At 36.5% G+C, this 27,503-nt stretch overlaps 3 protein-coding genes across 4 annotated transcripts in view; 1 reads left to right on the top strand and 2 right to left on the bottom strand.

The window, feature by feature from the left end:
• Window positions 1-374: 374 nt before the first annotated feature.
• LOC132113700 (cathepsin O-like) lies at window positions 375-4,424 on the top strand. Its single transcript, XM_059521627.1, has 8 exons — window positions 375-641; window positions 1,230-1,338; window positions 1,425-1,564; window positions 1,672-1,839; window positions 2,313-2,434; window positions 2,763-2,929; window positions 3,347-3,439; window positions 3,747-4,424. The coding sequence occupies exons 1-8, from the start codon at window positions 480-482 to the stop codon at window positions 3,779-3,781; spliced, it is 996 nt and encodes a 331-aa protein (XP_059377610.1). The 5' UTR covers window positions 375-479; the 3' UTR covers window positions 3,782-4,424.
• Window positions 4,421-10,191, bottom strand: LOC132113699 (tryptophan 2,3-dioxygenase A). Its single transcript, XM_059521626.1, has 12 exons — window positions 10,059-10,191; window positions 9,782-9,884; window positions 9,387-9,477; window positions 8,906-8,976; window positions 6,686-6,813; window positions 6,217-6,403; window positions 5,891-5,998; window positions 5,699-5,810; window positions 5,549-5,606; window positions 5,311-5,390; window positions 5,063-5,153; window positions 4,421-4,908 (listed from the first exon to the last, which is right to left on the bottom strand). The coding sequence occupies exons 1-12, from the start codon at window positions 10,091-10,093 to the stop codon at window positions 4,752-4,754; spliced, it is 1,221 nt and encodes a 406-aa protein (XP_059377609.1). The 5' UTR covers window positions 10,094-10,191; the 3' UTR covers window positions 4,421-4,751.
• Window positions 10,192-17,113: 6,922 nt separating this feature from the next.
• LOC132113698 (teneurin-3-like) overlaps window positions 17,114-27,503 on the bottom strand; it is a 126,375-nt gene continuing 115,985 nt past the window's right edge. For both annotated transcript variants that reach the window (XM_059521624.1, XM_059521625.1), the window contains 7 exons: window positions 24,615-25,495; window positions 24,057-24,232; window positions 22,794-23,029; window positions 21,936-22,232; window positions 19,842-21,453; window positions 19,569-19,699; window positions 17,114-18,828 (listed from right to left, as the gene is read on the bottom strand). In XM_059521624.1, the coding sequence (XP_059377607.1) occupies window positions 18,076-18,828; window positions 19,569-19,699; window positions 19,842-21,453; window positions 21,936-22,232; window positions 22,794-23,029; window positions 24,057-24,232; window positions 24,615-25,495 (4,086 nt within the window). In that variant the 3' untranslated portion in view covers window positions 17,114-18,075. The remainder of the gene's footprint in view (window positions 18,829-19,568; window positions 19,700-19,841; window positions 21,454-21,935; window positions 22,233-22,793; window positions 23,030-24,056; window positions 24,233-24,614; window positions 25,496-27,503) is intronic.

Below are 27,503 nucleotides of genomic sequence, written 5' to 3'. Positions count from 1 at the left end.
CTTTTACTTTTATTATATTTTTTATTATTATTACTAATATTATAAATATATAGGGCTGGTGAAAATATGACAGCAAAAATAAAACATAAGGACTTATTTTAAATGTTACTAAATTACTACAATAATTGTAATTTAATATAATTAAAAGCAGCTTCAAAAAATAATTAAACATGAAGTAGATGTAGGATTTTTTTTATGCATTCCTATACTTTTGTAATAATACGGACACCAATAAGTGTGACCTTTAGTTTCTTGGAATCCTTTTTTTTTTTTTTTTGCTTCTGCTTTCGGATATAATTCGAAGCTATTGTATTAATTTTATTTCGTTCAGTTTAGCGTGTCGGCCAATGCTTTCATCCGCCGCGAGAGGGCGATAGAGCGCGCTGATCAACTGCAGGAACTAACCGAGAACAGACATGAAAAGTGCTCAAGTGTACACTAGAAGAACATTAACTGGACGTTTACTAATGACGTTTTAAATGGCGTTTACTTTAACGTTAGTTGTTTTGATAATTTACTATGAACTGCTCTCGGGATCCAACAGCGTCGAACTACTAAGCAGGAAATATCTGACGGACGGAGAACGATTGAAGACTTTTCAGCAAGGAAATGAAAACAGTCAGAGACGGATTAATTTTCAGGTACATTTATTTATTTATAAACATTTATTAGCGAATCAACCCCATTAAATGAAACATCTCGTTTTCATGGGGGTCCTGTTTAGTAGACTACGTCATTAAAAATAAAGCTCCATAAGAACTCAATCACTGCGGCTGATAATAAGTGACAATAGATGCGTCTCAAAATCTAGTGAACTGAACTAGACACTGAAGCAGTTTTAGTCATCAAAGATGAGCTTACAGTCTTATGGCTTAAGTTACTCACACAAATAGTTTAATGCGTCTTGGATACCTAGAAATGCTGTCTAGGTAGGTAACGTTAGCTTACTTAACTTGATTTGATTTTGAGAGGCAGACAATAACATGGTGATTCTATTATTTCTAAATAGTAAAATTATTAAAATATTAAAATGATATTATATAAATTATACAGTTCTAAAGTAAATCTACAGTTACTAACCCTATCTCAATTTAAAACATGAGTTTTACGGAACACACACACAAAAGTTAAAGCCAGTAGCTTTTGTCATGTGATATGACGTTTCCTCATGTGATTAACACCTGTTGCACAAGGTGACTCTGGTCATGTCTTGTTTTGTCTAATTGTAGAGTTCACTCAAGAGACAATCTATTCTGAATTCAGCACTGAAGAAATCAAACCACTCTGCTCGTTATGGCATCAACCAGTTCTCAGACTTATCTCCACAACAATTCAGAGGTGACTATATGCAGGTTATGGATGCTTACAGATAAATGCATTTTGTATGATGGTAACTAATATGTTTCATTTTTTTTTCTTCTCAGAGCGATATCTCACAGCCTGGACTGAGACAGCTCCAAAGTTCGACCCCTCCAGGTCTGGAATTCGAGTTAAGATGAATTATCCACCCAAGTTTGATTGGAGGGACCATGGAGTTGTCGGGCCAGTCCGAAACCAGGAGTCGGTAGGGGTAGATTTTAAGATTAGACTTTAGATCTGAACTTTTTCCCACTCATGCAAATCCTCAAAATAAATGCCTTTTTTAGCATGTCTTCTTTCACTTTTGTGTAGTGTGGAGGATGCTGGGCCTTTAGTGCGGTGGAGGCCATTGAAACGGTATCTGCTAAAGATAGTGGAAACCTGCAGCAGCTCAGTGTGCAGCAGGTTATAGACTGCTCTTATAAAAACAAGGGCTGCGATGGCGGATCTCCTGTCGGAGCTCTGGATTGGCTCGCACAGGTGCTGTCATCTGCTTTCTCCTTTACTTGTGATGATATAACTAATAATTGTAATAATATCTCACAATATTACTATTTTTACTGCAATGTTGATGAATAAATCTTACTGACCCTGAACTTTTGAGTGGCTGTGCAACAGGGTTTGTATATGTTATTATTTTCCTATTATCATTATTCATATTCCCTCAATTTAGCGAACAAAAACATAAAAAGCAGTAATTAAGCTGGTCAGATCAACGATATGTATTGTGAAGTGCACATTCTGAGCTTTTAAATGACACCTGTTTTTTGGAACAAGCTTTTTAATTAGTAGGGCTTTAATTAATTAGCTAGCTGCATCAGTTCTGAGAGACTTAAAGTGAAGTTATCTGTACAAGCCACAACAAGCTGCTGATTAAAGGTGGATGTCATCCTGGTAATCCTGTAATTGGCACATTCTTATATCCTCTTTTATATATCTTTTTTTAATTTCAGACCAAACTAAAGTTAGTAAATGAGGCGGATTATCCGTTCGAAGACAAGGCTGGGATCTGCCAGTACTTTCCTCAGTCTCACGCCGGAGTGGCTGTGAAGAATTACTCAGCGTATGACTTCAGGTAATCAGATGGCTTGAGCTTTACATCATCAGTCTGCTGTGCTGTTGCACTAAGTGCAGTGTAGACCTCATGTACTATTCAAATTCAAGGTTGAAGTCTGTCAGGTTGTGGGCCAGCATTTTATGTTTACTCATCTGTTCTTGTCAACTCTGTTTGCAATTTAGGGTCAGGTGCTGAACGGCCACTGACCACGTACCGCTGGTCCAAGACCAAATGCACTTCTCACGTGTTTCGTTGTCTTACATTTGTGCCAAATGTCACTGTGTCTCCTTATTGAGATGAGACAAGATTTCTGTCCTAACCAGCTGGGATTGATATGTTGTTGTAGTGGACATGAAGAGGTGATGATGATGAGTGTGCTGGTGGAGTCGGGACCTCTTGTTGTCATTGTGGATGCCATCAGCTGGCAGGATTATCTGGGTGGCATCATACAGCACCACTGCTCCAGCCGCAATGCCAACCATGCTGTACTGATCACTGGTTATGATACCACAGGTACACAGACACGGGCGGTTAAACACTCTTCACTTGTGCCTCAGAGCATATAAAGGTTCAAAGCGCTGGCCTTCACGGATTACGTCCTGTCAAGGGCACAGAATTGAGCAGACACTGGCAAACACTGGCTATGCGCCAACATCCCAGCTAACAGCCTGGTGCATCTGCACTATAATCAGCCAGCTGTCCACAGCGTTTATCCTTTCCGATGAGTTGTTTTCTCTTGTTAGTTTACTAGTTTGAATTAAGTACTTTCAGTGTAAAGTAGAGAAATTGATGCTCTGTGTCATGCCAAAACTGTTATTGCTAGCATTATTAATCATTTCATAACATTAAAAGTGTACACTATGTAGAACCACTTGTTAATCATTTCCCATCTGGGGGTATATTTTCATTATGTCTTCATATTTATCACAGGGGAAGTGCCATATTGGATAGTACGCAATTCATGGGGGACCTCATGGGGTGACAATGGATATGCTTACATAAAAATAGGGAATGACATGTGTGGTAAGTTTAGTGACCCACTACTAATGCTTTTTTACAGTTTGACAGGTAATGCATTCTGCTGTTATGTGGCATGGTGTGCATTCATAAATATTCATGAAATGTTTAGATGTTGGCATACACTCAATACTGTTTGCAGGGTGAAAATCAAATCATAAGTGCCTAGTCAATCATGTTTTAATTCATATCAGATCATTTGGAAGTGATGTAGTGAGGTGATTGTGAGGTCGTGATCTTGTTTGTCTATTTCTTAGGATGACTTTACGCAATGTCAGATGACAATCAATAGCCTCTGTTTTTCTTTTCCCAGGCATTGCGGACAATGTTGCTGCTGTTTTTGTGTAATTGTCGATAATCTTCGTACTTCCGTGAAAAGGCTGTGGCAGATCCACATTTAAAAATATCACCCTAAGGATGGAAATCCTCCAGTATAAATAGCTGATGAGAATTGTAAAAATTCTCACGGGGATGTGGATAACAAATCCTGTTGCCTCTCGGTTGCAAAGCACGTATGCTAATACACCACATTCCTAATCCCAGCCACTGTAGCCCAAAATAATCAGAGTCCAAGCCGGATTTCATTTTAGTTATGCAACGCACACCAGCTAGATTCATCAATAAGATTGTTTTAATGTTCAGAAAACACTGTTCGTTTATATCAGTGCACAACTGAAGACTTAATGTATTGTGACATTGCACTGATATAGGACACACAAGGGATCTCGTCTGCAAAAAGGTGAAAATATTATTATATGTCAGTACTAATAATGACAGCCTTAAAGAGTTTTGAAAGAAAAAGTGCTTATTACTAAAGCATGTGCAAGATATTTTGTATGATCTGCTTTTAGAAACACTTGTAACTACAAAGCTTACTTTTCATTATTTTTTACATTTTAGGAATAATCAGAAATGTTTACTTACTGTATAGTATATAAACTCTATTCTTTCCAAGTTTACATTTTGACCAACAACGTTTGCCCCCCCCCCCCCCAAATAAACAAAGTTTCTCTATATCTGTATTTGTGTGTATTGTATTTACAAAATAGAAATAGTTTAATTATACATTTTATAATACTACATTATATTGACCGTATATACACAAGCGAATCAACAGTTTCACTGATGTAGAGATTTTGTTGAGGCAGTTGTTAAATTGACACATATTCTGGAACATCTGTAAAATCAGCACAGCTTTGTAGCCTCTCATTCTGCCATTTAAAAGGTTTTTGGTGACAGATATTGCGGAAGGTAGTCTTTTTCTTCTTCTTTTGTACTCTGCAACCACGGTCCATCCTTTTCTCATCCCTCCATCTTTTTAGTCTGAGTCATCGCTGCTGCTGCAGTAGGAGCTGTCGCAGCATTCGGCCATGTACAGGAAGGTGTGCTCACTCGGGTCCAGCTTGGGAACCCACTCCCTCGGAACCAGGAAGGTGGCCAGGTTAAACAGATCCACAAACACCTTGTAGCGATCACTGGCAAAACATCCACAAGGCTTATCAATACATTCGAGTGCTTCGCGTTTAGAAGATGGTTTGCATATTGCTGGAAATTCACATCTCATTTTCCAGCATTGTGTTTCACATGGATAATTCCAGCAGATGCAGAGTGTTTCATCTGGAGACCTACCTGACAGTGGAGCGCAGGTACTGATAGCCTGATGAGCCACCTGTGCCGTCTTTACTGCCAATCATTCTGTGCACCATACACACATGGTTGTCTAGGGGAAAATGTCAGCATAAATTATGCAGGAAGTACAATAAAATTGTTATTGATTTGCAAAAGAAAATCTGTTCTCTTTTATTCAGGGTTTATAGGGCGTTATGGGTCAGGTTTATTTGGTGTTCTGATGCTTTGTTTTCAGTGTTATCACATACATCTCCATTTTGTCATCAGGGTGTCGATGTCCATCAGAGATGTCAGGAGCTGGAAAGGAACCTGAAAGCGAGGCTCCTCCCTGAAGGATTATGTTACACTGAAGTTGGAGTAATGACTGGACAATTTTTGTTTTAATAATATTTCACAATATTACTGTTTTTTTTCTGTATTTTTGGTGAGAGGTGGTAGAACATCATCTCTTGCTTTTCTGATTAAATTAGCAGATAGATGATGTACCTGTAGAAGTAGATCATCAGGGCTCCTTGCAGTGCTTTATAGGACAGCCTCCTCTGACCTGCATCGACAGAAGCAGATATTCAGATGTTCTAGCTAGTGGATGTGTCACTTGACATTGTATCTCTGAAGCATCTCAAGAGGTTCTCTGACCTGTGCTTACTAAGTGATTGTGCCTTTTCTCATCAAAGAGCGATAAGAAAATGTCTCTCTGCTTAATGAGCTCGGCCATCATCTCCTCTTTCATTTCCGAGGCTGGTTTTTGCTGTAAAGAGGAAACGAGAGTTATCACTTACAACTGAGATGGGAGAATTACACAGAATTATCCAGGGATTCTCAGCATACCTCTATTTTTTCCTTTTCTCTCCTGAGCCCCTCGAAAATATTGGTTTCCAGTTTCCCCCAAAAATCGAATCCGTCTTCCTCCAAGCCAGGCGTTCTCTCCAGCCATTGCTGAAAAGTATTGATTGATTATGAGAAATGTTAATCAGCAGGTTGCTGTCCGTTAGATTAATCCTGACTTGATATATAAATTGGTCATGTGGCCTATTCCTCTCTGAATACCAATAACCTGCAGTGAAGTCCAGTAAGTTATGGTTCTTTGATTAATACACTATTCATGACCTCACAGCTAATATTTCATCTTCTAATATCATTTCCCTCAGGTTTACCTCCACTAGCTGCAGCAGCGTGGGCTCCTGCTCTGAGTGGAGGAGCAGCTCACTTTCCTGGTCATTGAAATTGTCCCGGTAATGCCTTCTGTTGTAGGGGACCCTCTGGCTGTGAGGGACCCCAATCTTATTTTCCAACAGTCGAAACTGCAGACTCTGGAAGCCTGAAGCAGATGAGAGGTATTCCCTGTGCACAAAAAAAACGCAGATCAATTGGGCTAAACACAATTATGCTAAACACTGCCATTGATTTTGATTTAACAAATGAGTGCCATCCAGTGCTTATTTACTGCGTTGGCTCTATCCCGTCTCTTGAGTGTTAGCACATTTCCAACAGCAAGTTTGCCAAAACATTGCTGTTATCCAGAAAATGTTATGGCCTACTTGTTTTCAGTAATTGTTTGGCAGTGGGTATTTTTTTTTATTACAGTATTAGGAATACAAATAATACGAATTATATACACCTTACCTGAAGTCATAGAAGTCTAAGGCAGTCATGGTTTCCAGAACCGCAAACTGGTCAAGCAACAGTCTGAATATTATCACAATCCTGTGGATGCGAGTGTTGACTTTGAGCATGTTTCGCTCGTCACGTACCTGGGAAAATATGCAGTGCATTTCGATTCATTTTCAACAGTCTTTATAATGTCCCTGACACATGCCATTTAACTGGAGAAGTATCGTAAACTAGACTGAAGGTGGCAGCCTCATGCTGCAGTGGACATCCTTTCTTTGAACCGAATCATAGCCTACATCATAATACTGATGGTTCAGGCTGTTCATCATTGTCCTAATGGCTCCCAAACAATAAATGAACTGAATTATTATTATTAGGTTTAGAAGCATAAATATGTGGCACTTTGACAAGAATCCCAAATATCCTTATAAAATGTGACTTAATAATAAAAAATAAAAACTTTTTAAATATTAATATTTTTATGCAACAAATTAATGACATTTATAATGTTAATACAAATAATCAAGTTTAATTAAAATAATTGCCGTTTTGTTTTTTGTTTTTACTTTCCATTCATCAAAGAATCTTGAAAAAAAAAAAAAAAAATATATATATATATATATATATATGTGTGTGTGTGTATATAAATATATATATATATATATATATATATATACAGTACAGACCAAAAGTTTGGAAACATTACTGTTTTTTATGTTTTTGAAAGGAGTTTCTTCTGTTCATCAAACCTGCATTTATTTGATCAAAAATACAGAAAAAACAGTAATATTGTGAAATATTATTACAACTTAAAATAATAGTTTTCTGTTTGAATATACTTAAAAAAAATAATTTATTCCCGTGATGCAAAGCTGAATTTTCAGCATCATTACTCCAGCCTTCAGTGTCACATGTAACATCCAGTCTATCACATGATCATTTAGAAATCATTCTAATATTCAGATTTATTATGAGTGTTGGAAACAGTTCTGCTGTCTAATATATTTGATGAATAAAAGGTTAAAAAGAACTGCATTTATTCATAATTAAAAAAAAATCTAATAATATATATTCTAATAATATATTTTCTTTACTATCACTTTTTATCAATTTAACACATCCTTGCTGAATAAAAGTATTGATTTTATTTAAAAAAAAGAAAGAAAAGAAAATTACTGACCAGTAGTGTATATAGTTATTACAAAATATTTATGTTTTAAAAACAAAGCTTCTTTTTTTTTCTTTTTATTCATCAAAGTATCCTAAAAAAGTATCACATGTTCTGAAAAAATATTAAGCAGCAGAACTGTTTCCAACTTTGATAATGAATCATCATATTAGAATGATTTCTAGAGGATCATGTGATAATGATCCTAAAAATTCAGCTTTGCATCACAGAAATAAATGATAATTTAAAGTATAATACATTTAAAAACAATTATTTTAAATTGTAATAATATATCACAATATTACATTTTTTCTGTATTTTTGATCAAATAAATGCAGTAAATGCATGCAATAAATGCTTGATGAGCAGAAGAAACTTCTTTCAAAAACATTAAAAATAGTAATGTTTCCAAACTTTTGGTCTGTACTGTATATATATATATATATATATATATATATCACAGTTTCCAGCCAAACCGTTTTCACTTTTAATTAATATAAGAAATGTTGAGTATCATATTGGCATATTAAAATGATTAACATTGAAGACTGGAATAATGACTGCTGAAAATTCAGCTTTGCCATCACCGGAATAAATTGCAATTTAAAACATATTTAAATAGAAAAAAAATAATAATGCTATTTTACAATATTACAGCTTTAGTGAACGTACAGTAAGAGACTTCTTAAAAAAAAATTAAATAAAAAGCATAGAAACATTTTACCAACCCCAAACTTTTAAACAGTATGCAGAAATAGCACATAATATTAGATAATAACATTAACATAATTGCTGTGGTTCTGTCTTTTATTTACAGATATTTATGAAAATCCTTAATCATGTCTTTCTAATTTCATCTTTGCGCCCTGTCAGTTTAAAACGTCATTAGATGTAATATTCTCATAAAAAAAAATGTCTTTAACAAATTTTAATAGGTGACTTATTAAATGTTAATGTTATTTCATTGATTAAAAGCAGGTTCATTCAAGTAAGGAGAAAAAAAGGGTGCTAAATCAGCTGTTCTTAACACCGTAACACAAATCTTCATGTTCGAGGCTACTCACATGTCCACTGGTGAAGATTTCTCTCACTGAGTCCAGCTCCCACAGAACTTGTTTAAACCACAGTTCATATGCTGCAATACAAGGAATGAGTTAATCATTTCTTCAGGTTACATGTGAAAAGTCATTCCATTTCAAGGTGCAGTGCCATTGAACTCAAGGTTATGAAAGTCATTATATTTCAGTATGTATTTATTTGTGTAATATGTGCATATGGATTGTGAGTTTGAGTAAGGCTGGATTTACTTGTGCGGTAGATGCTTGATTGTTCACGTTATATTGTTAAATCAGATACAGAACATGGGTTACATTCAGCATTGTGTTGTTAAGTTTTTGAGTTAGCCGTCTTGCCTATTTTCGGCCGCAGTGAAACTTGTTAACATTCAGAGAAATGGGCTTTTTTTCTGTCGTGTTTTGGGAGCGTTCAATGGAGTGAGGCTAAGACTGATTTGCCTGAAGGCTGTTTAGCGTTTGTTTGGCTCACCTTGATGTGTGACAATGAACAGATGTTCGTCATGGATCTTGTTTCCCTTCAGCTCACTTTGAAGCACCTGAGATGTCACTATTTTATCCAGCTACGGGGATGAGAGATCATTTTTGTCTCATGGAAAGCAAGCCAAAAATTCCGACATAACCAAACTTAGTGTGTCTACTTAAAATAGAACAAAGTTCTGTTTTCATAGTTCACAGTTTGCCATTAAAATCTGAAATGCATGCATTTTCCAATTTGGCAACTCATACATACAGAGCACAATCAACTTTAGATTCGAGGGCTGCTCACCAATTAATCATGAACTATTTTAGGAGATGCTATGCTTTATGCTTATTAAAATATATAAAAATATACAATTAATATGCATAAGCTAATGTGTAGTTTACCTGCAGATAGTCACCATAAATAAGACCTCCTTTACTGGCCTTGTTAATTCCAGTCTGAGAATCATCATTCTCATCTTCTTTCAGATGCTCCTTACTGTTTGACCTGTATTTTCATCAAACGCATCAACAGCAAAAATACAAGAAACATTTGTCAGTGTAGGTTAGTCTTCAGATATGGCAGACATATGATTGGCTCCATTTTAGGGGGAAATGTGCGGTGAAATTAGCAGTAAATGATCTCAAATATCGAAAAATATTGTAAGCTGAAAATACATACACAAATTTCTTCTGAAAATATGGGCATCCACTCATGGCTGAAATGTTAATATGAGACAAGCCGGATTGTTTTCTTTCCCACCACTTCAAAAAGGCAGTTCTCAAGGATGTTCAGACGTTTTATAACGTGTCCCCCCGTGCTGACTGTCCAATCGCCTCTAGATCCATCCCACCTCCCTTCTGTCCAAGTTCACCCCCGTCCACATGTTGTACTTTGTCCTTTTCTTATCTTAGGTGAAATTGAATTGATACATGTGAATTGAAACAGAACTTTGACTTAATAATGTTATGAGCAGCAGGGCGTTTGTACATACATTGAACGCTGTGGCGCCCGCAGGTGTAGGTATGGCTCTACCATGAGATGGTTTTATGATGTGCCTGTTGATTACACAAACTAAGTTACTGTGCACCTCCATCTATGAATCATCTGAAACGGTTTATCACTCAGAAAAACAAACAAGAACGCAGAGATTAAAGTGTGCTGGATGAAGTGGATAATCAAATACAAACAATTGTATCTAATTATTATTTGTATAGCCTACCTACTACTCGATTATTAAAAAAAATATTTCAAATTACAAAAACAATTTCTAATAGTTTGTTAACTGATGTGAGATGTATTTGCAGCTTATTCAGTTTTATTTTATGATATTCTCCTTGATTTTTATGTTACCGTGCTTTTTTTTTTCTTAAATTTGCTGCTCAATTTTTGACATTTGATTATGTCAGTGACTTGTTAAACAAACCCTCTTACACAGTTATTAACAGACTGCCCATGTGCACAAATACATTTACCATGCTTAAACCGTCCATTGTGCTTTTGTGATGGTTTTAGGTTTTTGAAAATCAGTATCCATGTGCAGTAGTTGCAGAAACTAAGTTTTTAACAATGCTAGTCAACACAAATGATGAGTCATGCATCATTTGAATCATTTACATCTACTTAATAATTTCATAGTCGACTCGTGTATGCCTGTATACGTGTAAAAACTCACATGAGAGAATCTGGTGTGATTACACGGTTTATAGAGGATATTTGATGGCCTGTCTGTGTTATGTGTAAATATACACACTTTTCAGCTGAATTGTGGCTAACAGGTGAACTCTGGCTAGACAGAACAGATTGTGAAAGGTTAGAGGTTTTGGATTGAGAGTCTGGGGATCCGATGTGTGTGTCAGAGTGACACAACTAATGAGTGACCTTCATAAACCAGTTGCGGAATGAGGTGGGTAAAACTGGGTGGGAATAAGCAAAAATGCTCCAAACGCAGGAAAATGAGTCAACCCATTAGGAAGTGTGTTTGCAAGGACTTGATTGTGCATAAATGTTGTGTTTGAGGGCAGTGTTAATCAGGAGCCAGGGCAGAACAGTAAAGTGCAATCGTGGATTAAACCAGAAAACAGAGACCATGGCTAATACGGGCGATCCAGGGCAGGTTTTTCCTCAGTGCATTTGCATACCATTAGCATGCACCACACGGAAACAACACAGTGGTGTTTTGGTGGCATGATCAGACCTTGCCTCTCTCACTCATGCTTAATAAATCTGATAGCAATTTCCTAAAGGAAGTCCATTGGTTTAAAATTATATACATCTGCAACTGTTATTAAAATCATTATGGCACTGTGCATTCCATCATACGGGTTTGTGTATGAGGTGTGCTACGTGTCTCTAGCTTTCCTGCTGAACATTGCAGTCGTGGGATTCGCAGAAAGCTCCAGATCAAAAAGGGGCTTTACGTAACGCCTCACTTTAAAAGTACAGCCATGTTATGTGATCTTGTGTTCCATTTTACTCTCTTGATATAGAATTGATCAAGTTCCTGCACTTTTATGTGCTGTTACAGAGCGCTACAGATATTAACTTTTTAATACCACCTTATGTGAAATTTAAGATCAAACATTTGATGGAAATGCACATTAAATCACATACTTATGTAATATTTAATGTGTTCAATGTAAAAAATATATATATATATATCGTGTCACATTGTCAAATATGCATTGTATCATTATGTTAATAACAAAAGAACAGCATCACCAACATTTTTGGTGGTGTAAAAGATTTATTCGGTAGCAATACTTTCAGCTGTGATTTATCCGTTTTTACATAGTTAAATCTGCATCTGTTTTTAATATTCACCTCAGGATGTTACCCTTTACAAAGTCCAATATTGTTTAACCTTATTAAATATGTCAAATCCTTATATTTGATCAAGAAATTCAATATACACTATTGCAATTTACACTGCAAAATTACAACTGTAGTAAATAATGTTTCAGATGCCGCTTACTGTTTGACCTGAATTTTTATCAAACATATCAACAGCAAAAATACAAGAAACATTTGTCTACTCCGTGTAAGTTAGTCTTCCAATTGGTTTCAGATATGGCAGTTCAGCTCCATTTTAGGGGGAAATGTTCTGTGGAAAATGTTGAAAGCTGAAAATACATACAGTACACAAATTTCTTATGAAAAAGCAGCGTACGCTCTTCCGTGTCAACCGCGCTGCACAGATGCATTGTTTTCGTTCAAATCAAGGTGTAAATACACATAGAAAACGTATTCTTGTGTCACGGCTGACACAGAATAGCGTATGCAGTTTGCGTTCAGCAGATTTTCTCCAAAATGGTGCTACGGTGATGTGGAGAGAATCGTTATTTTTGTTTTCTTCGTGTACAAAAAGTATTCTTGTCGCTTCATAAAATTCAACCACTGATGGCAGATGGACTTTTCTGTCAATGTCTTTCATACTTTTCTGGACTTTTGACAGTGTCATTTATTTGGCAGTCAATGGGACAGTCACAAGCCTCCCGGTTTTCATCCAAAATATCTTAAATTGTGTTCTGAAGACGAATTAAGCTTTTACGGGTTTAGAACAACAAGTGATTAATGTAAGTGATTAATGACAATTTTCAACATTTTCAAGTTTTAATCAAGCAACAACAAAAAAGCAATATATCACACTGAAGTCCTCTGAGCTCATTTTAGCTAGATAATAATAACTGGCGGTCTGGCGCATGATGTCACCTTTTGTATAAAACAAAACAGAGTCCCCTGGTGCATCAAATTCCATGAAAAGGGCAGATTGCTTTACGTTCCACACTCAACTGTAGGGGTTTCAAACTCGAAAAACACACAAAACTACATGCGTACAGTTGCTTTAAATGTGTACAGTTTACATTGGAGCACTTATTGAGTGGTGAAACTATGATGTCACTTTGTAGGCAAAAACCCGGAAGCAAGTTAGCATTTTAGCACTTCCGGTTCCATCGTCCCAGGGTCAATGGGTTTTTTCAGTGGGATTTCGGTTTAATCCCTAAAATAAAGTCCGTGGTTCACACAAGCTCAAAATACTTACACATTTGATTCTATGAAATAAAACACACCAGTTACATCCCTCGTGTTTTATTTTATTTTTTTATTTTTAAACTGTTACGTTTCTTAAAAAAGACAGTTGCTAACAAGTTGCTAAATGGGACTACAGGCACTGTTGACCACATTCAAGGACATCACGCAAAACAGATTATCAATTTACAGTATTTTCCAGTTGTAGTATAACTTGTAATACTATTAATTGAATTGTATAACCAATTAATAGTCTCATATGTTATGTTGTTGTTCAAGGTTTTTTTGTTTTCCCCCGAACAAGTCTTTGTTTTATCGCTTTCCTGCTGATGCAGATACTCTGGATTCGTACCATAAGGTAAAATGATTATGTATATAAGGTAAATATGATTATTCCATGTAAGCCCCACATTTACCGGATTAGTCATGGTGAAAGTGAAACTTTAACGATGTATACTGCTTAAAATCACAATAAAATTAAATGTTTACGGCCACATGAAGCTGTTAGAAAGCAAATGAGGATTATCAAGAAGCTAGATAAATTGATATCTTTGTGTCCCCACCCTTACACAAGTCGTGGCCTAATGGTTAGTGAGTCAGACTCGCAATCGAAGGGTTGTGAGTTCGAATCTCGGGCCGGCAGGAATTGTGGGTGGGGGGAGTGCATGTACAGTTCTCTCACCACCTTCAATACCACGACTTAGGTTCCCTTGAGCAAGGCACTGAACCCCCAACTGCTCATCGGGCGCCGCAGCATAAATGGCTGCCCACTGCTCTGGGTGTGTGTTCACTGCTGTGTGTGTGTGTGTTCACTGCTCTGCTTTTAACCCATCCAAAGTGCACACACACAGAGCACGAATTCTGAGTGTGGGTCACCATACTTGGCCGTATGACACTTTCACTTTACAAAGCTGAAATGTGGTACTTAATTCACTAAAATAAGTTTAACTTTACCATATCCAAAAACTCCCTCACTCTGCTGTTATTTAATAGATTAAATGCACTGGAACTTTATTGAGTAGTACATGCAGACATTTTTTTTAATGTTTTAGGATTTATTGACTTTTAATGCAGCTTATTTCAAAATGTAGAGAAAAATGTGCTTTCATAAGTCCTTCAGTTATTATTATTTTATCTATTCACTATACTATTTACTTTTAATGTCTAATTTCAGTTTTAGTTTGGCTCTAGTTTTGTATTTATTTCAGTTTATATAAAAAGGTTCATGTTGTGTAGATTAAAAATCATATAGAGAATAAATCCTTTTTCCTGAATGTGTTAAAATGATGTTTGTCGGGAGCGTGGTGGTGGTGATGTTGAAGGCGAGTGACCGTGGTGCTGTTCCTTTATAGCCTAAGTGTAGCTTTTAAGTTCTGGCACTTTTATTTAGGCTTCAAAATTATTCAAAGTTATATTATTTTGTGAAGATTATCTTGATGGATAAAACATGTAAGTTTCATGAACTATGTTTGAACACAGAGCTTATTTTTTGCGATAATCCAAAAGCCTATGGAAAAATTCAATAGGCTTTTTGTCAAAGGGACCAGTGTGATTCTAACAGCCGTGATGCATACAAAGTGACTTCATATTTCCCCCACTCTATTATGGTGTTTAGTAAATCTGTCCTGTATAGAAATAATTCTGTTGCTGTGTCTTGAATGATGCATGATGAATTATGCATTTTGTACTCTTCCATCTAGTGTATGAATTTTAGAAGGCTCTACTAAAGAAAGGTGTGACAGCTGAAAGCATTAGGCATCCACAATTCTTTTCATAAATTCATAAGTGTGTATTTGAAGTGCTCTTTTAAACAAACTACTCCGTATTTATACTGCAGAATGACATAGAATAGTGCTTAAGTACACAAATTGAGACACACCTAATGTTTTTGACATTACATTTGGCAATACCCAATTAAAAATGTTGGAAGATCATAATTACAGTGCAGAATTTGTGTGATCTGGCAAGTAAACAAACATGATTTAGAAAGAAAAGGTTAGCACCAGATATAGTGTGTTTCTTTAGAGGTACAAAGGTCAAAGATAATTCTGCTTGCTTTTTTAAAGCGAAGCGGATTTATTTTTTTAGGAATGGTAACTTTTTATTATTGTGCTCAGAAAATGTATTTATTTTTTTAGTGCTGTAACCGCATCCAAAATAAAAGTTTTTGTTTATATATATATATATATATGCGTGTGTACTGTGTATATTTATTATGCATATATAAATACACCAATATACGTGTGTGTGTGTGTGTGTGTGTATATATATATATATGTATGTATGTATATATATATAAGTATATATATATATGTATGTATATATATATAAGTATATATATATATATGTATATATATATATATATGTGTATATATATATATATGTGTGTGTATATATATATATATATATATATATATATATATATATATATATATATATATAGTACAGACCAAAAGTTTGGACACACCTTCTCATTCAAAGAGTTTTCTTTATTTTCATGACTATGAAAATTGTAGATTCACACTGAAGGCATCAAAACTATGAATTAACACATGTGGAATTATATACATAACAAAAAAGTAGCCCTTGATGCCTTCAGTGTGACTCTACAATTTTCATAGTCATGAAAATAAAGAAAACTCTTTGAATGAGAAAGTGTGTCCAAACTTTTGGTCTGTACTACATATATCTATATATATCATTATTATTCTTTTTTTATTACATATCTATAAATATTTTATAAACATATATACATAAAAATATATAAATATATATTTACAAAAAAATATATACATGCATGTATATATATACATAGTACACATGCATATATAATGTAAACAAAAACTTTTATTTTGGATGCGATTGATTGACAGCACAATTTTTATACTGAATATTGTTTACATCTTAAAAAGAAATGTTCAAACGTCTTAACATACATTCCCATAAACTTCATACATACATTTACAATCTAAATGAGGAAAACACTTCTTTCCTGACACAATACACCATCTGTTGCTGTCTGCACATTCAGACACTTCCACTTTGCCTGATCATCAACATTATTAGTATGAGAGCTTGAATAAATCATGAATGTGCATCTGACCAAGTATTATGCTGACTTTAAAGATGATATCTGAAAGAAGACACTGTGATATCAGGGAGTGATGCATTGTGCATCCTAGTCTAAATAAGAAAACATATTTGTTTTTTGAGCTCAGAATTACCAGCAGTTAAATGCTGCAATTAGCACATGTATCAATGTGGTTTTGTGTTGTACCCATGTGTTCGTAAACCACTTTTAAAGAGCGGGCTAGACGGTTGTTGAAGAAATCATGTGACAGTGGTTTACAGGTTTCAGGGACACAACAAGCAAATGTTTAGGCTCTGTGAGCCCGACTTTTCTGCCTTTTATCACTCATTAATCAGATTTTACACAGCAATTATAAATTTAAGTTAATATTTAGGGACCATTTACCATTAATCGCCAAAGTAGATGAAAATGAGTTTTACTCATGACTCATGAAGTTTTACCTTTGATTAAAATGAATTCACATAACCTGTCATATCTAACTTCAGACTGCCACCATTCAATTCTTAGTTCATCAATATGTATATAGAAAAAGCAGTTTAGCGCTAGCGGACAAAAGGATTTTTCAAAGGTTACTTGCTGTTGTATTGCCAAGACAATGAAACTAGGCCAAAGTGTATAATGTTCTTTATGAACCATTTTCATTTGATCTGTTCTCATAACAAAAAAATCTGTAAAAAAACAAAAAAAAAACTTCTTTTAAGTACAATTTTCATATATATTTGCCTTATTACCTGTAACCAAATGAGCAAATAATTGCTTTTAATTAAAAAAAATATGCAGGTAAACGCACATTTACATAAATACAGACATTTACATATTTTCTGTGCTGTGTTGCCATTTTATTCATTATATGTACAGTTTATTCAGTCAAAGTATGACGTAAGATGGCTGTAAATCAAAGTGTCAAATGTAATTTATAAAACACTTTGTTTTTGTAACTAAAACGTAGAATCAGACCTAAAAAAAACAAAAAAACAATAACCTAAAATCACATTTTAGGAGAGTTATCATTGCAGGGCATGATTGCCAACAAAAGATTTTTTTTTTCTATTATGATATTCATGAACAGGAGTTTACAGGAAAAAGAGACAAATCTGAATAAATATAAAAATATTACAGTGTATAGCTGGCTACAATAACCCACCTGACATCACATGGTATTTTTGCAGGGGTATAGTGATATGCATATGTAAACATTTTTCATTTTCCAAAAGGTATGCCATTTTTCTCTGTAGGGACATATTTGAATAGTGCTTGTAAAAATTAATAATAAATAGTTAAATAAAGATATCAACAGCTTTATGAATCTGGCCTGTCTCTTGATGCAAAGTTCATAAATTCATTGTGCTCCACAATTGTAACCTTGTTAAGGCCTTAAATAGGTCTTGAGAAAACACAATGTTTCACAACGCACAGCGTTGTTTTAATACTCTTTTTTTTACTCCCTAGGTAGTACACTTCTTATTTGACTAGGAGTAGTAGCATTTTTACAAACTGAGAATGTAATAAATGTGTCCGCTTTACTTATTCTTCTATAACAAATTGCATGTATGTAAGTGGCTAATAATGGTCTGTTCACTACCTTTTGCCAATCTCATTTTGTCTGAGGAACTGAATGTTGCTGACACTGTCGGCTAGCTCAGGATACTGCTCTACCGACAGCACATAGTATCCATCGTAGCCTAGCACTCGTCCGCTGCTGAGAAGCTGCCTCCTCTCTCCCTCAGTCCATAGGCGGGATCCTTCCTCTCCGTTCCGGACCCGCTGCTGCTCACGTGCCCATGAGATGGTGAGAGCCCTCTGTCGGGCCAGCTCTAAAACACGCACTCGTTCCTCATCTAGAGACGCCCCATAGCGTACGTGCAGGGTGAGAGCCCCCCTCTGAAACTCCACATCTGCGAAGCGCCGGGTGCGGCCACCTAGCACAGCTGTGGACTGTGACACTGTCACGTTCACCGCATTCTCAAGTTCTTTCCGTCCGCTAGTAAGCCGCAGCACTGCCAGGTCGGCTTCAGGAGAATTCATTTTAACAAAGAAGTGTGTGTCTCTGCCATCCAAAATAAAGTGCAGGTCTTTCAAGTAAAGTGCGCCATTGAGGATGTTGGCAACCTTGACGCAATCCTCATTAGCCAGGCTTAGTGCGCGAGTTATCACGATACCCTTGTAAAGGGCCAGCATGATCCCGCGACCTATCAAAGAATCACTTGAGGCAAACCACAGCCAGGGTTTATCAGCCCTTTGGCTAGGGCCGAACTCAACCTGTGGCAGATCCCCAAATGTTAGAAATGCTTCAGCTTGTCGGATGACGTGCTGCTGGACTGCAAAGCTGGCCTACAAAAGAAAATAATAAACATTTTACAGAAACATGTGGCTATAGTTCCATTCCATGTGGGGAAAAAATTATTCAAAGGGATACTACAAGATTTGAAAAAAAATAAATAAATAAAATGGAGATAAAATTATTTTTAAGTTGTATTGTATTTTAATTTTCTTTTTTTTAAGTAGAAATACAGCTTTTCTCATTTTATTATAAATTATTATAAAAATGCTGGTACTATTATTTGAAGATGTAATAATACAAAAAACTTACTACCAGGGTTATAATATAATAATCCAAAACAAATCCCTAACTCTAATCTAGTATTCTCACTCTGTTGGTATTATTATACTCTGTTTTTATTATTATTTTGCATTACTTTTTTTTTTTTTTAATTTTAATTTGAAATATTTAATATAAAGTTTTAGTATTTTTTTGTCATATGTTTTTTATGTCTATATAGCTTTTATTTTTTATTTAATTTTTTTTTATTCATTGTAGTACATCAAGTTAAATTAAACTATGTTGAATTAAATGTTGCCTTGGCAACTGCTGAAATAAAATGTATTTATATTTTAAATTGACTATTTCAGTTACGTATACTGTGTAACTATATAATGTTAGTCTTATTTAAATGGAAAGTAATATTATTCGTAATGGAAAGTAATGTTTTGTATGGTTTTAGATTTAGTTAACTATAATAACCCTTTATATTAGTACTGTACGTGAAGATATTCATCCACAATAAACTTACTGTCAGGTCGTCCCACACTTGACTTTTGGCCAGTTCATAAGAGGCTTGTGTCATCTCAGAAATGGGGATAGGGAAACCAGGGATACTATTATGGAGATGGAATCCAAATGTGACCAGCCAGGTGTTCACATCTGTAGCAAATATCAATGAATAAATTACAAATCAGAATTTAAGATTGGAGATATGCAATGAATTGTGCAATGTATAGCAGATATGTTACTAGCAGAACTTTAATATACAGATATTAATCCATCCAGTGAATCCATCCCATACCTGTTAAGTAGTCTCTAACTTTCTGCACTTTACTTATTGGGTTGTTGTTTCTGAACATGTAGAGATTGAAAGGGCCTGGGTTCTTGATGATTTTCTCCCACTGCATGAAGTCAGGTGCAGTCCAGCGACCTGACATAATGTCATAATCCCTCACTCCAAAATGAAGCAGTTTTGTTAGAGGTTCATAAAGTCCTCCATGAAACCCAATCACCAGCTGGATGTCAGGATTGGAGTCCGAGTAGACCTCGCCATAGGCTGTATAATGAATCTGCTTGAGCAGGGTACCATCACTGCCAAAGACAGCCAGTGGTGTTCCTATGTTATCACAAGCGATGTAGAACTCTGCTCCACTGCTGATCTCCATTGCAAACAAGTGTCCCTGCAGGTCATAGTATAGAGAGGTAATCTGTGAGCTGGAATGGTTGTAGACATGTGTTATCCTGGATGGGTAGCTCAGATCAGCATAGAAGAACTGCAGGTGTTGTCCTATGCTGGACTTTGTTGATACTCTTCTTCCCAAACCATCGTAACGGTACTGGACGGACCAGCCGTTGGATTTACTGTAGACACATTCTAGGTGGCCATTGGAGTTGTACTGGAAGATCTCAGAGCCTCTCTGGCAAAGAAACCCATCTTCGTCCAACTCGTACATCAGATCTCCAAGACGAGTTATACGGTCTCGCAGGTCATAACGGAGGGGCATGATTCGTGCACTGTTTGCTGGACTCAGCAGGTGTATGTTCCCGTTTAAGTCATAGCTGTAGCGCCATGTCATTTTCTCATTGAGGTAGACTGTCTGCAACTGCCCGTCCATGTCATATTCATAACTGTACTTGGTGGCATTAGCAAACGAGCCAATCTTCATTTCCCGCTTGGTTACTCTGCCCATATCGTCATACTGGACCGTGATCCAGAAGAGCAGAGACCGGAATAATTCATACTGAACCTCTCGAACCCGACCGTGCCCATCAAAGTGTTTGGTGTAAGTCATGACAGAGGTAGAGATGATCTGGTTGATGTCATAATAGATGACGCCAAATTTGCCGAACTGCTCCACTTTCCCTGAGATGTCATCATACTGATAAAGGTCAATAGGCAGTGGGGTTTCATTGATGACCCCCTGAATACTCGTCACACGTAGACTACTGTCATAAGCATAGTCGAAGCGAGCATTTACCATCCCGTCCTCGCTGAAGCGGTAGATCTGTCGGTCTACCAGTGGGCCGAGCTGCCTGTATCTAATGGTACATATAAAACCCTCACTCTGCAGATTAACTGTCTTCAGCACACCTGCCATCTCATCGTAGGTAAAGCTGACGCGAGTGCTATCGTACAGAACCTCTGAGAGTTTGTTGTGCCAGCGGTACCGGTAAAGGACTCTCCGTCCTGTGCCCAGCTGTGCCACTCTCAGGAGTCTGCCATCCTCACTGTAGTCTACAGCGACGGAAGCATTGCTCTCAGGCATATGGTAAAGGTTGCGGTAGTAAGACACTGAGCGTATGGTCTCCATAGTGTATCGTGCCACACTAGGCATAGTGACTGCTGAAAGACCCCCCTGAGGGTCATATTCAAAGACATACTGCCGCTGACTTGCCAGTATCAGGACAGTGGACTAGAACGAGAAGAAAATAACTCGCATAAACCAGGAGGAATTAAAATAAACTAATTGTATTTTAATTGTCACACTAGTTAGTTAATCTTATAAGGATACAAAAGTTTTTGCTATATAAAAGGCATAGTTCACCCAAAAATAACAATTCTTCACCATTAACTAGCCCTCATTTCATTTGTTGACAAACATATTTTTTCTTTAGTTTTGTATTGTTCCATGGAAGAAAAAAAATAATGTGTAGGGTGTATAAATGATGATATAATCTTTTTTATTTTAGGGTATATATAGTTCAAAAGATTGGGTACAGTAAGATTTGATTATTATTTTGTTTTTAAACAATACATTGAGCAAAAGTGATTAAGTCAAAAAAGATTTACATTGGTGGTAAGCAGTGTATATGTGGCAGAGTCTACTGACAAAACACTATTGATGTCTACTGTATATCACATACATCACTAAAAGCAATTTCCACTGGCCTGTACCTTCTCCAGATATGTGTAGCGCCAGGTCTTCCCATCAGGAAATGTTCTGGAAAGCAGACGGCCTTGTCCATCATACTCGGCCCTCTCTGAGACAGAGCCCCAGTGTATGGCACTCAACTGCCCATTGCTATTGCGAGTAAGGTTGACAGGCAGCAGCTTGCTACTTGGCATCCAGAGAGTGGGCTGACCTGCTGTGTCATAACCAATCTTCAGAAGGAATTTACGGTGATCATCATAGATCTTTTCAATCCTCAGCGCTCGGTCATAATCAACAGACAAAATGTTCCGTCCATTTACCTTGAAGTGCAGGCAGAGGAGAGACAAAAAATTGGTACGGCAACAGTAAAATGGCAGAAAATAGGCTAGAAAATTGAAAAAAAAAAATTCTGTCAGAGTTGCCTTGGTTTACATCATAAAGACTTGAATCTTAGTGTGAAAATGAGTCTCATAATTAATAGCTCAACTTTATGAAATCAAGTGGCTTAGTGGCACGCTTAAACTATTAAATCATCTTGCAATGTAGGCTACTTAAATTTTAGAATTGATTTTCTCTGTAAAACTGTTGTTTCTTCTCTCCTAGAAAAGCTGGGTGGCATCTTCATGCCAAATTTATTTAATTTAATTTGCAAGAATACACATCTACACAAAAAGAATAGCAAGAAATCTTGCATGGTTTTTTTTTAAATTGTCTATATGACTTAGGTCAGTTGAACCTCAAGACAGATGTCAAGTGTTACAATATGACTAATACATTTAAGAACAAAACTGTGCTGTGGTTGCTTTCAACAAGCAGTAGATTCAATCTCAGGCTTTAAACCATTTGACAAACCATTGTCCTCTATAAATGGACTTACGTACTCGTAACTTGCGTCCAAACACAGTGACCTTCGTCCTTGTCTGCTCTTTACGAAAGCGCCATTCAACCAAGTTTTGCCCGCTGTCATCAGGTAGGGTCATATTTCTTCGTGCCAGCGCAGGGGAGGATGCACCAGCCAGAATGTGTGGTTCCGTCTGGTAGTGAGTGTTCATTCCATTGGCATACAGATTCCACAAGGAATGATCATAACCAATCACATAGTTGTTCTTCAGCTGATCTGCAAAATAAAATTTAAAATATAACTGCAAGCAGCAATTAATTGGCCAAGCACAACAGTGTCAAAATTTAGAAACTATGCATGGCATGGGCCATCTGTTCAAATGCAACAATGAGTAATTAAAGCTTTTGGGATGATTTAAACGTTTGTTGACAATATGCCAAAGTACTCCAGAGTTCCAGCCTCATTATCAGCTTGGCATCATGCCAACAATTTCATTTCAACTTTTTGTCAGCATGGTCTGAAGAGGATCCTAGTCAAATTTGGTCAAAATCGAATAAAAGATCTAGGCTGAGTTTGAGAAAGTAATATTTCAACAAATCAAAATGGTGGACAGGAAGTTCAGCTGACTATGGTAAAATTAGTATCCATGTTCTCGGCATGATCCAAAGATTCTATAATGAGACCAGATTCAATACAATAGGCTAATATATTCAAAAGTTATTAGCATTTTTGAAAATCACTTTTTATCACACCATCATGAAACTTTTTGTGTACAATCAGGGCATGGTGCCGAAGAAACATACTGTGTTTCATAATGACACACCAATGCAATCAAGCATTTTATGAGAAAATTCTAAAGAGCCGATGCCCATTTGCTGACATGGGAAAATTGGGTATTATTTAGTTTGTCATGCTGCACTGAATCTAAAGAGACCAGTTTTGCGGCCAAACCATTCAGATGTTTTTTTTTCATATCTCCTGACCACTAGGTGGCTCTGAGCCGAAGCTATGCAGGTAGCCTCAGGTCATGGTTATTATAACACACAAAGTTTGGTCTAAATATGATAAAGCGTTGGAGAGAAAAACCCTCAGGTCCGATTTGGCAAACTTTTCGTTGATTTGTTTGCACGGTTTTTGAGAACGGTTTTTGAGAGCTATCTTTTGATAGCTTTTTGCCAGGATGGTCTGAAGATGATCTGTGTCAATTCTGATGAGTAAGTTTTTCGAACTATTAAAAATTGTGAAAAATCTTTGACCACTAATGACAAAAATATGTATTTATATTCATAAGATTAAGGGTTACCTTGATGTAATGTGAGGACATTTTGAATTGCTGACTGGTTTGTAGTTATGATTGCAGCTTCATCTCGTTCAGAACTCTCTCTTTCTACTGTAGAGACAGTATCCATGTCATAGGCCAGACTGGTAACCACACCAGTAGGAAAAGTTACATTGGTCAGTCGTCCCTCTGTGTCATAGCTGAAAAAGAGAAGGATGTTGCATTTAATGCATTCCATATGAATACGCACTTTTCTACTGTGCTATCTGTTTTAAAGTCTATATTACTTCTGTGTTGTTCCCTAGAAATGATTCAGGTCCTCTTTCAGAATTCTTGGATGTTTCCCAATTCATCATCCACCAGGCAAGGTGTGACTACTTAAAAAATTAACAGTATAAACCTCTCCATAATTACCAGCTTGATTTTAGATATCATTCATGTCTGTAGCAGAAATGTTTTGAGTCCATGTATGAGTCAAGATTTAGAACTTGTTCAAATTGCTGAGCCTAAATTTGAGCAATAATAGCAATGTTTACCCTGGCAAGAAAAGCATAGCAATCAGAAACGCTAAAACACTCTTACTCATAGAATGTTGTCCATCCATTGGCAGTGCTCTTGGTTGCCAGGAGACCACTGTTGCCATGGTAAGTTAGCAGCACCTGTTCACGCCCCTGTGTGCCAAGGGTCTTCAGCCCACCACTCGAGCCTACAGTTAGCCAAATAACCTGGTTGTCAGGTGCAACGATGCGAACAGGAAGGCGGCTGGCATCCCGGCGAATCCGTAGCGTGTTCCCATAACTGTCGGCCACTGAGGTCAGATCTCCTTCATTGCTATAGCTTAAGTTGTATTTGAAGTCTCCAGTGATCAGTTTGGCCGTGTGCTGGTGTGTGCCATTACTGTCAAACATGTATACTTCCTGCTCCATGGACGATGCCACTTCATACAAGCCCATGCTGTTAAGTGCAGGCTTGTTTTTTCCAATCGCTCGAATGCGAATGTTTCCCAGGTCAGCTACATACAGGGTTCCATCCGGAGCTGCCACGAGAGAGGACGGACCATTCAGCCGAGCATCTTTAGCGAAGCCGTCTCCTGTAAGGTAACAATCACAGTTGACATCGGTCTTGCAGTCGCAATCTGAAGGCGCCCCTGCCAGGTGAGTGATCTCGCCATCTGCTGCCACGCTGCGTATGCGGCTCATCTTCCTCTCATCTGTCTCTGCGATGTGCAGCACTCCATTGAAGGAGACCGTGATGGCGCTTGGGGATTCCAGATGGGTTTGTGTGGCTTGCTGTGTTTCTGTCGCCAAGATGTCTTTAAAAGCCATGGGGCAGTGAAGGGGTCTGCCTGCTGCCACACTGACCTGCCCCTCCTCAGTGATCCGCAAGACTACACTGCCATCCAGCACAAACAATGAGTTATCCATCGGACTAACAGCCAGATCTGTTGGCCATTCTAAAGACACCTAAAGGCAGAGGGATAAGATGAAAGGCATTGTTCAAAAAGATATGCAGCTGCTAGTTTATATAACTCAATTTCCATTTATATAGAGACTATTGAATATTAGTTTTTAGGGGTGTAACTGTACGTGTATTCGTACCAGACCGTTTCGGTACAAGGTTTTCAGTACCGTGCACGTGTGTACCGAATGCAATATTTTGTATGCGGAACATAGGTACATTTTCATGTTTCCAAACGAACATATTAAGTGGCGGAAGTCTCCGCGTTCAGCGCAAATCCCTCCCTGCAGCTGATTCTAAGGCCGATGAAACACTGGCTGCGTGGCGTGAGCGTTCGTTTCTGCTGCGTGTCAGTTGCGTGATGGCTGCTTCGCGTTTTCTGTGTCTTTACACACCAGAATCGTGCCTGACGCGGCGCTGGTGTGCTGCTGCTACTGTAGGTGACATCGAGGGAGGCCGCGGAGGTAATGCTGCACTGTGATCATAGTTATTTATTTATATTTTTCATTATATAATGAAAAATATAAATAAATAACTATGATCACAGTGCAGCATTACCAATCCCAGCTTGTAGGCCTGCTCATATTTAAAAAAAAAAAAATATATATATATATATAACTTTTCCAAAGTGTAAAATGCAGCATCAACAGTTTCAGTTTTTAGATGCCTTTTGAAAACATTAGGCCGATGACACACTGGCATATTGCACCTGTCAAACATAGTCTATTTTGCTGTCAATACTGTTGACGGTGTCATTTATCAGTTTATGCTCAACATGAAGTATAGATAGTGTTGTCGTGAAGACAAGATCCTTGTCTGTCGGCGCCTCCGCGGCCTCCCTCGATGTCACCTACAGTAGCAGCAGCACACCCAGCGCCGCGTCAGGCACGATTATGATAGGCTACATACATAAAATGATTGTATTTGACATTTCTGTCACTTCTGAAATTATGGCTACGCCCCTGGTGTGACAAAATGTTGGCTTATACATAATACTCAAGCTCTTTTTTAAAAACTTGGCTTACATACATTTTTACATATGCCATGTCGCATCATTAAACTAGCATTTAACAATGGACAAAAGGTTTTTTTTGTTGTTTTTTTCTAACCTATGGTTCTCTAACCATAAATGCTACTGTAATTTCGCCCCTGACTAAGCATTTAAAGAATTTAGTAGAAGCATTTAAATAATCCCGTGAATGCACTTAAAGAATATCGAATCGAATGTAATTGTGAATCGAATCGAATTGAATCGTTCTAAATTTGCAAAAATCGTTCTTGAATCGAATCGAAAACCTATGAATCGTAATCGAATCGAATTGCTGCCTTGCCAAAGATTCACAGCCCTAATATATATATATATATATATATATATATATATATATATATATAATATATATATATATATATATATATATATAATATATATATATAATATATATATATATATATTATATATATATAATATATATATATATATATATATATATATATACTGTATATATATATATATATATATACATATGTGTATATATAGTACAGACCAAAAGTTTGGAAACATTACTATTTTTAATGTTTTTGAAAGAAGTTTCTTCTGCTCATCATTGCATTTATTTGATCAAAAATACAGAAAAAAATTTAATATTGTGATATATTATTACAATTTAAAATAATTGTTTTTAAATTTATTATACTTTAAATTATCATTTATTTCTGTGATGCAAAGCTGAATTTTTAGGATCATTATCACATGATCCTTTAGAAATTATTCTAATATGATGATTCATTATCAAAGTTGGAAACAGTTCTGCTGCTTAATATTTTTTCAAAACATGTGATACTTTTTTTAGGATACTTTGATGAAAAAAAAAAGAAGCTATGTTTTTAAAATATATCAATATTTTGTAATAACAATATACACTACTGGTCAGTAATTTGGGGTCAGTAATTTTATTTAATACTTTTATTCAGCAAGGATGTGTTAAATTGATAAAAAGTGATAGTAAAGAAAAT

The sequence above is a fragment of the Carassius carassius genome, chromosome 33 (assembly GCF_963082965.1).
Source record: "Carassius carassius chromosome 33, fCarCar2.1, whole genome shotgun sequence".
Classification (NCBI taxonomy): domain Eukaryota; kingdom Metazoa; phylum Chordata; class Actinopteri; order Cypriniformes; family Cyprinidae; genus Carassius; species Carassius carassius.
The sequence above is the reverse complement of the archived record's forward strand: the minus strand, read 5'-3'. Positions and strand labels throughout refer to the sequence as shown.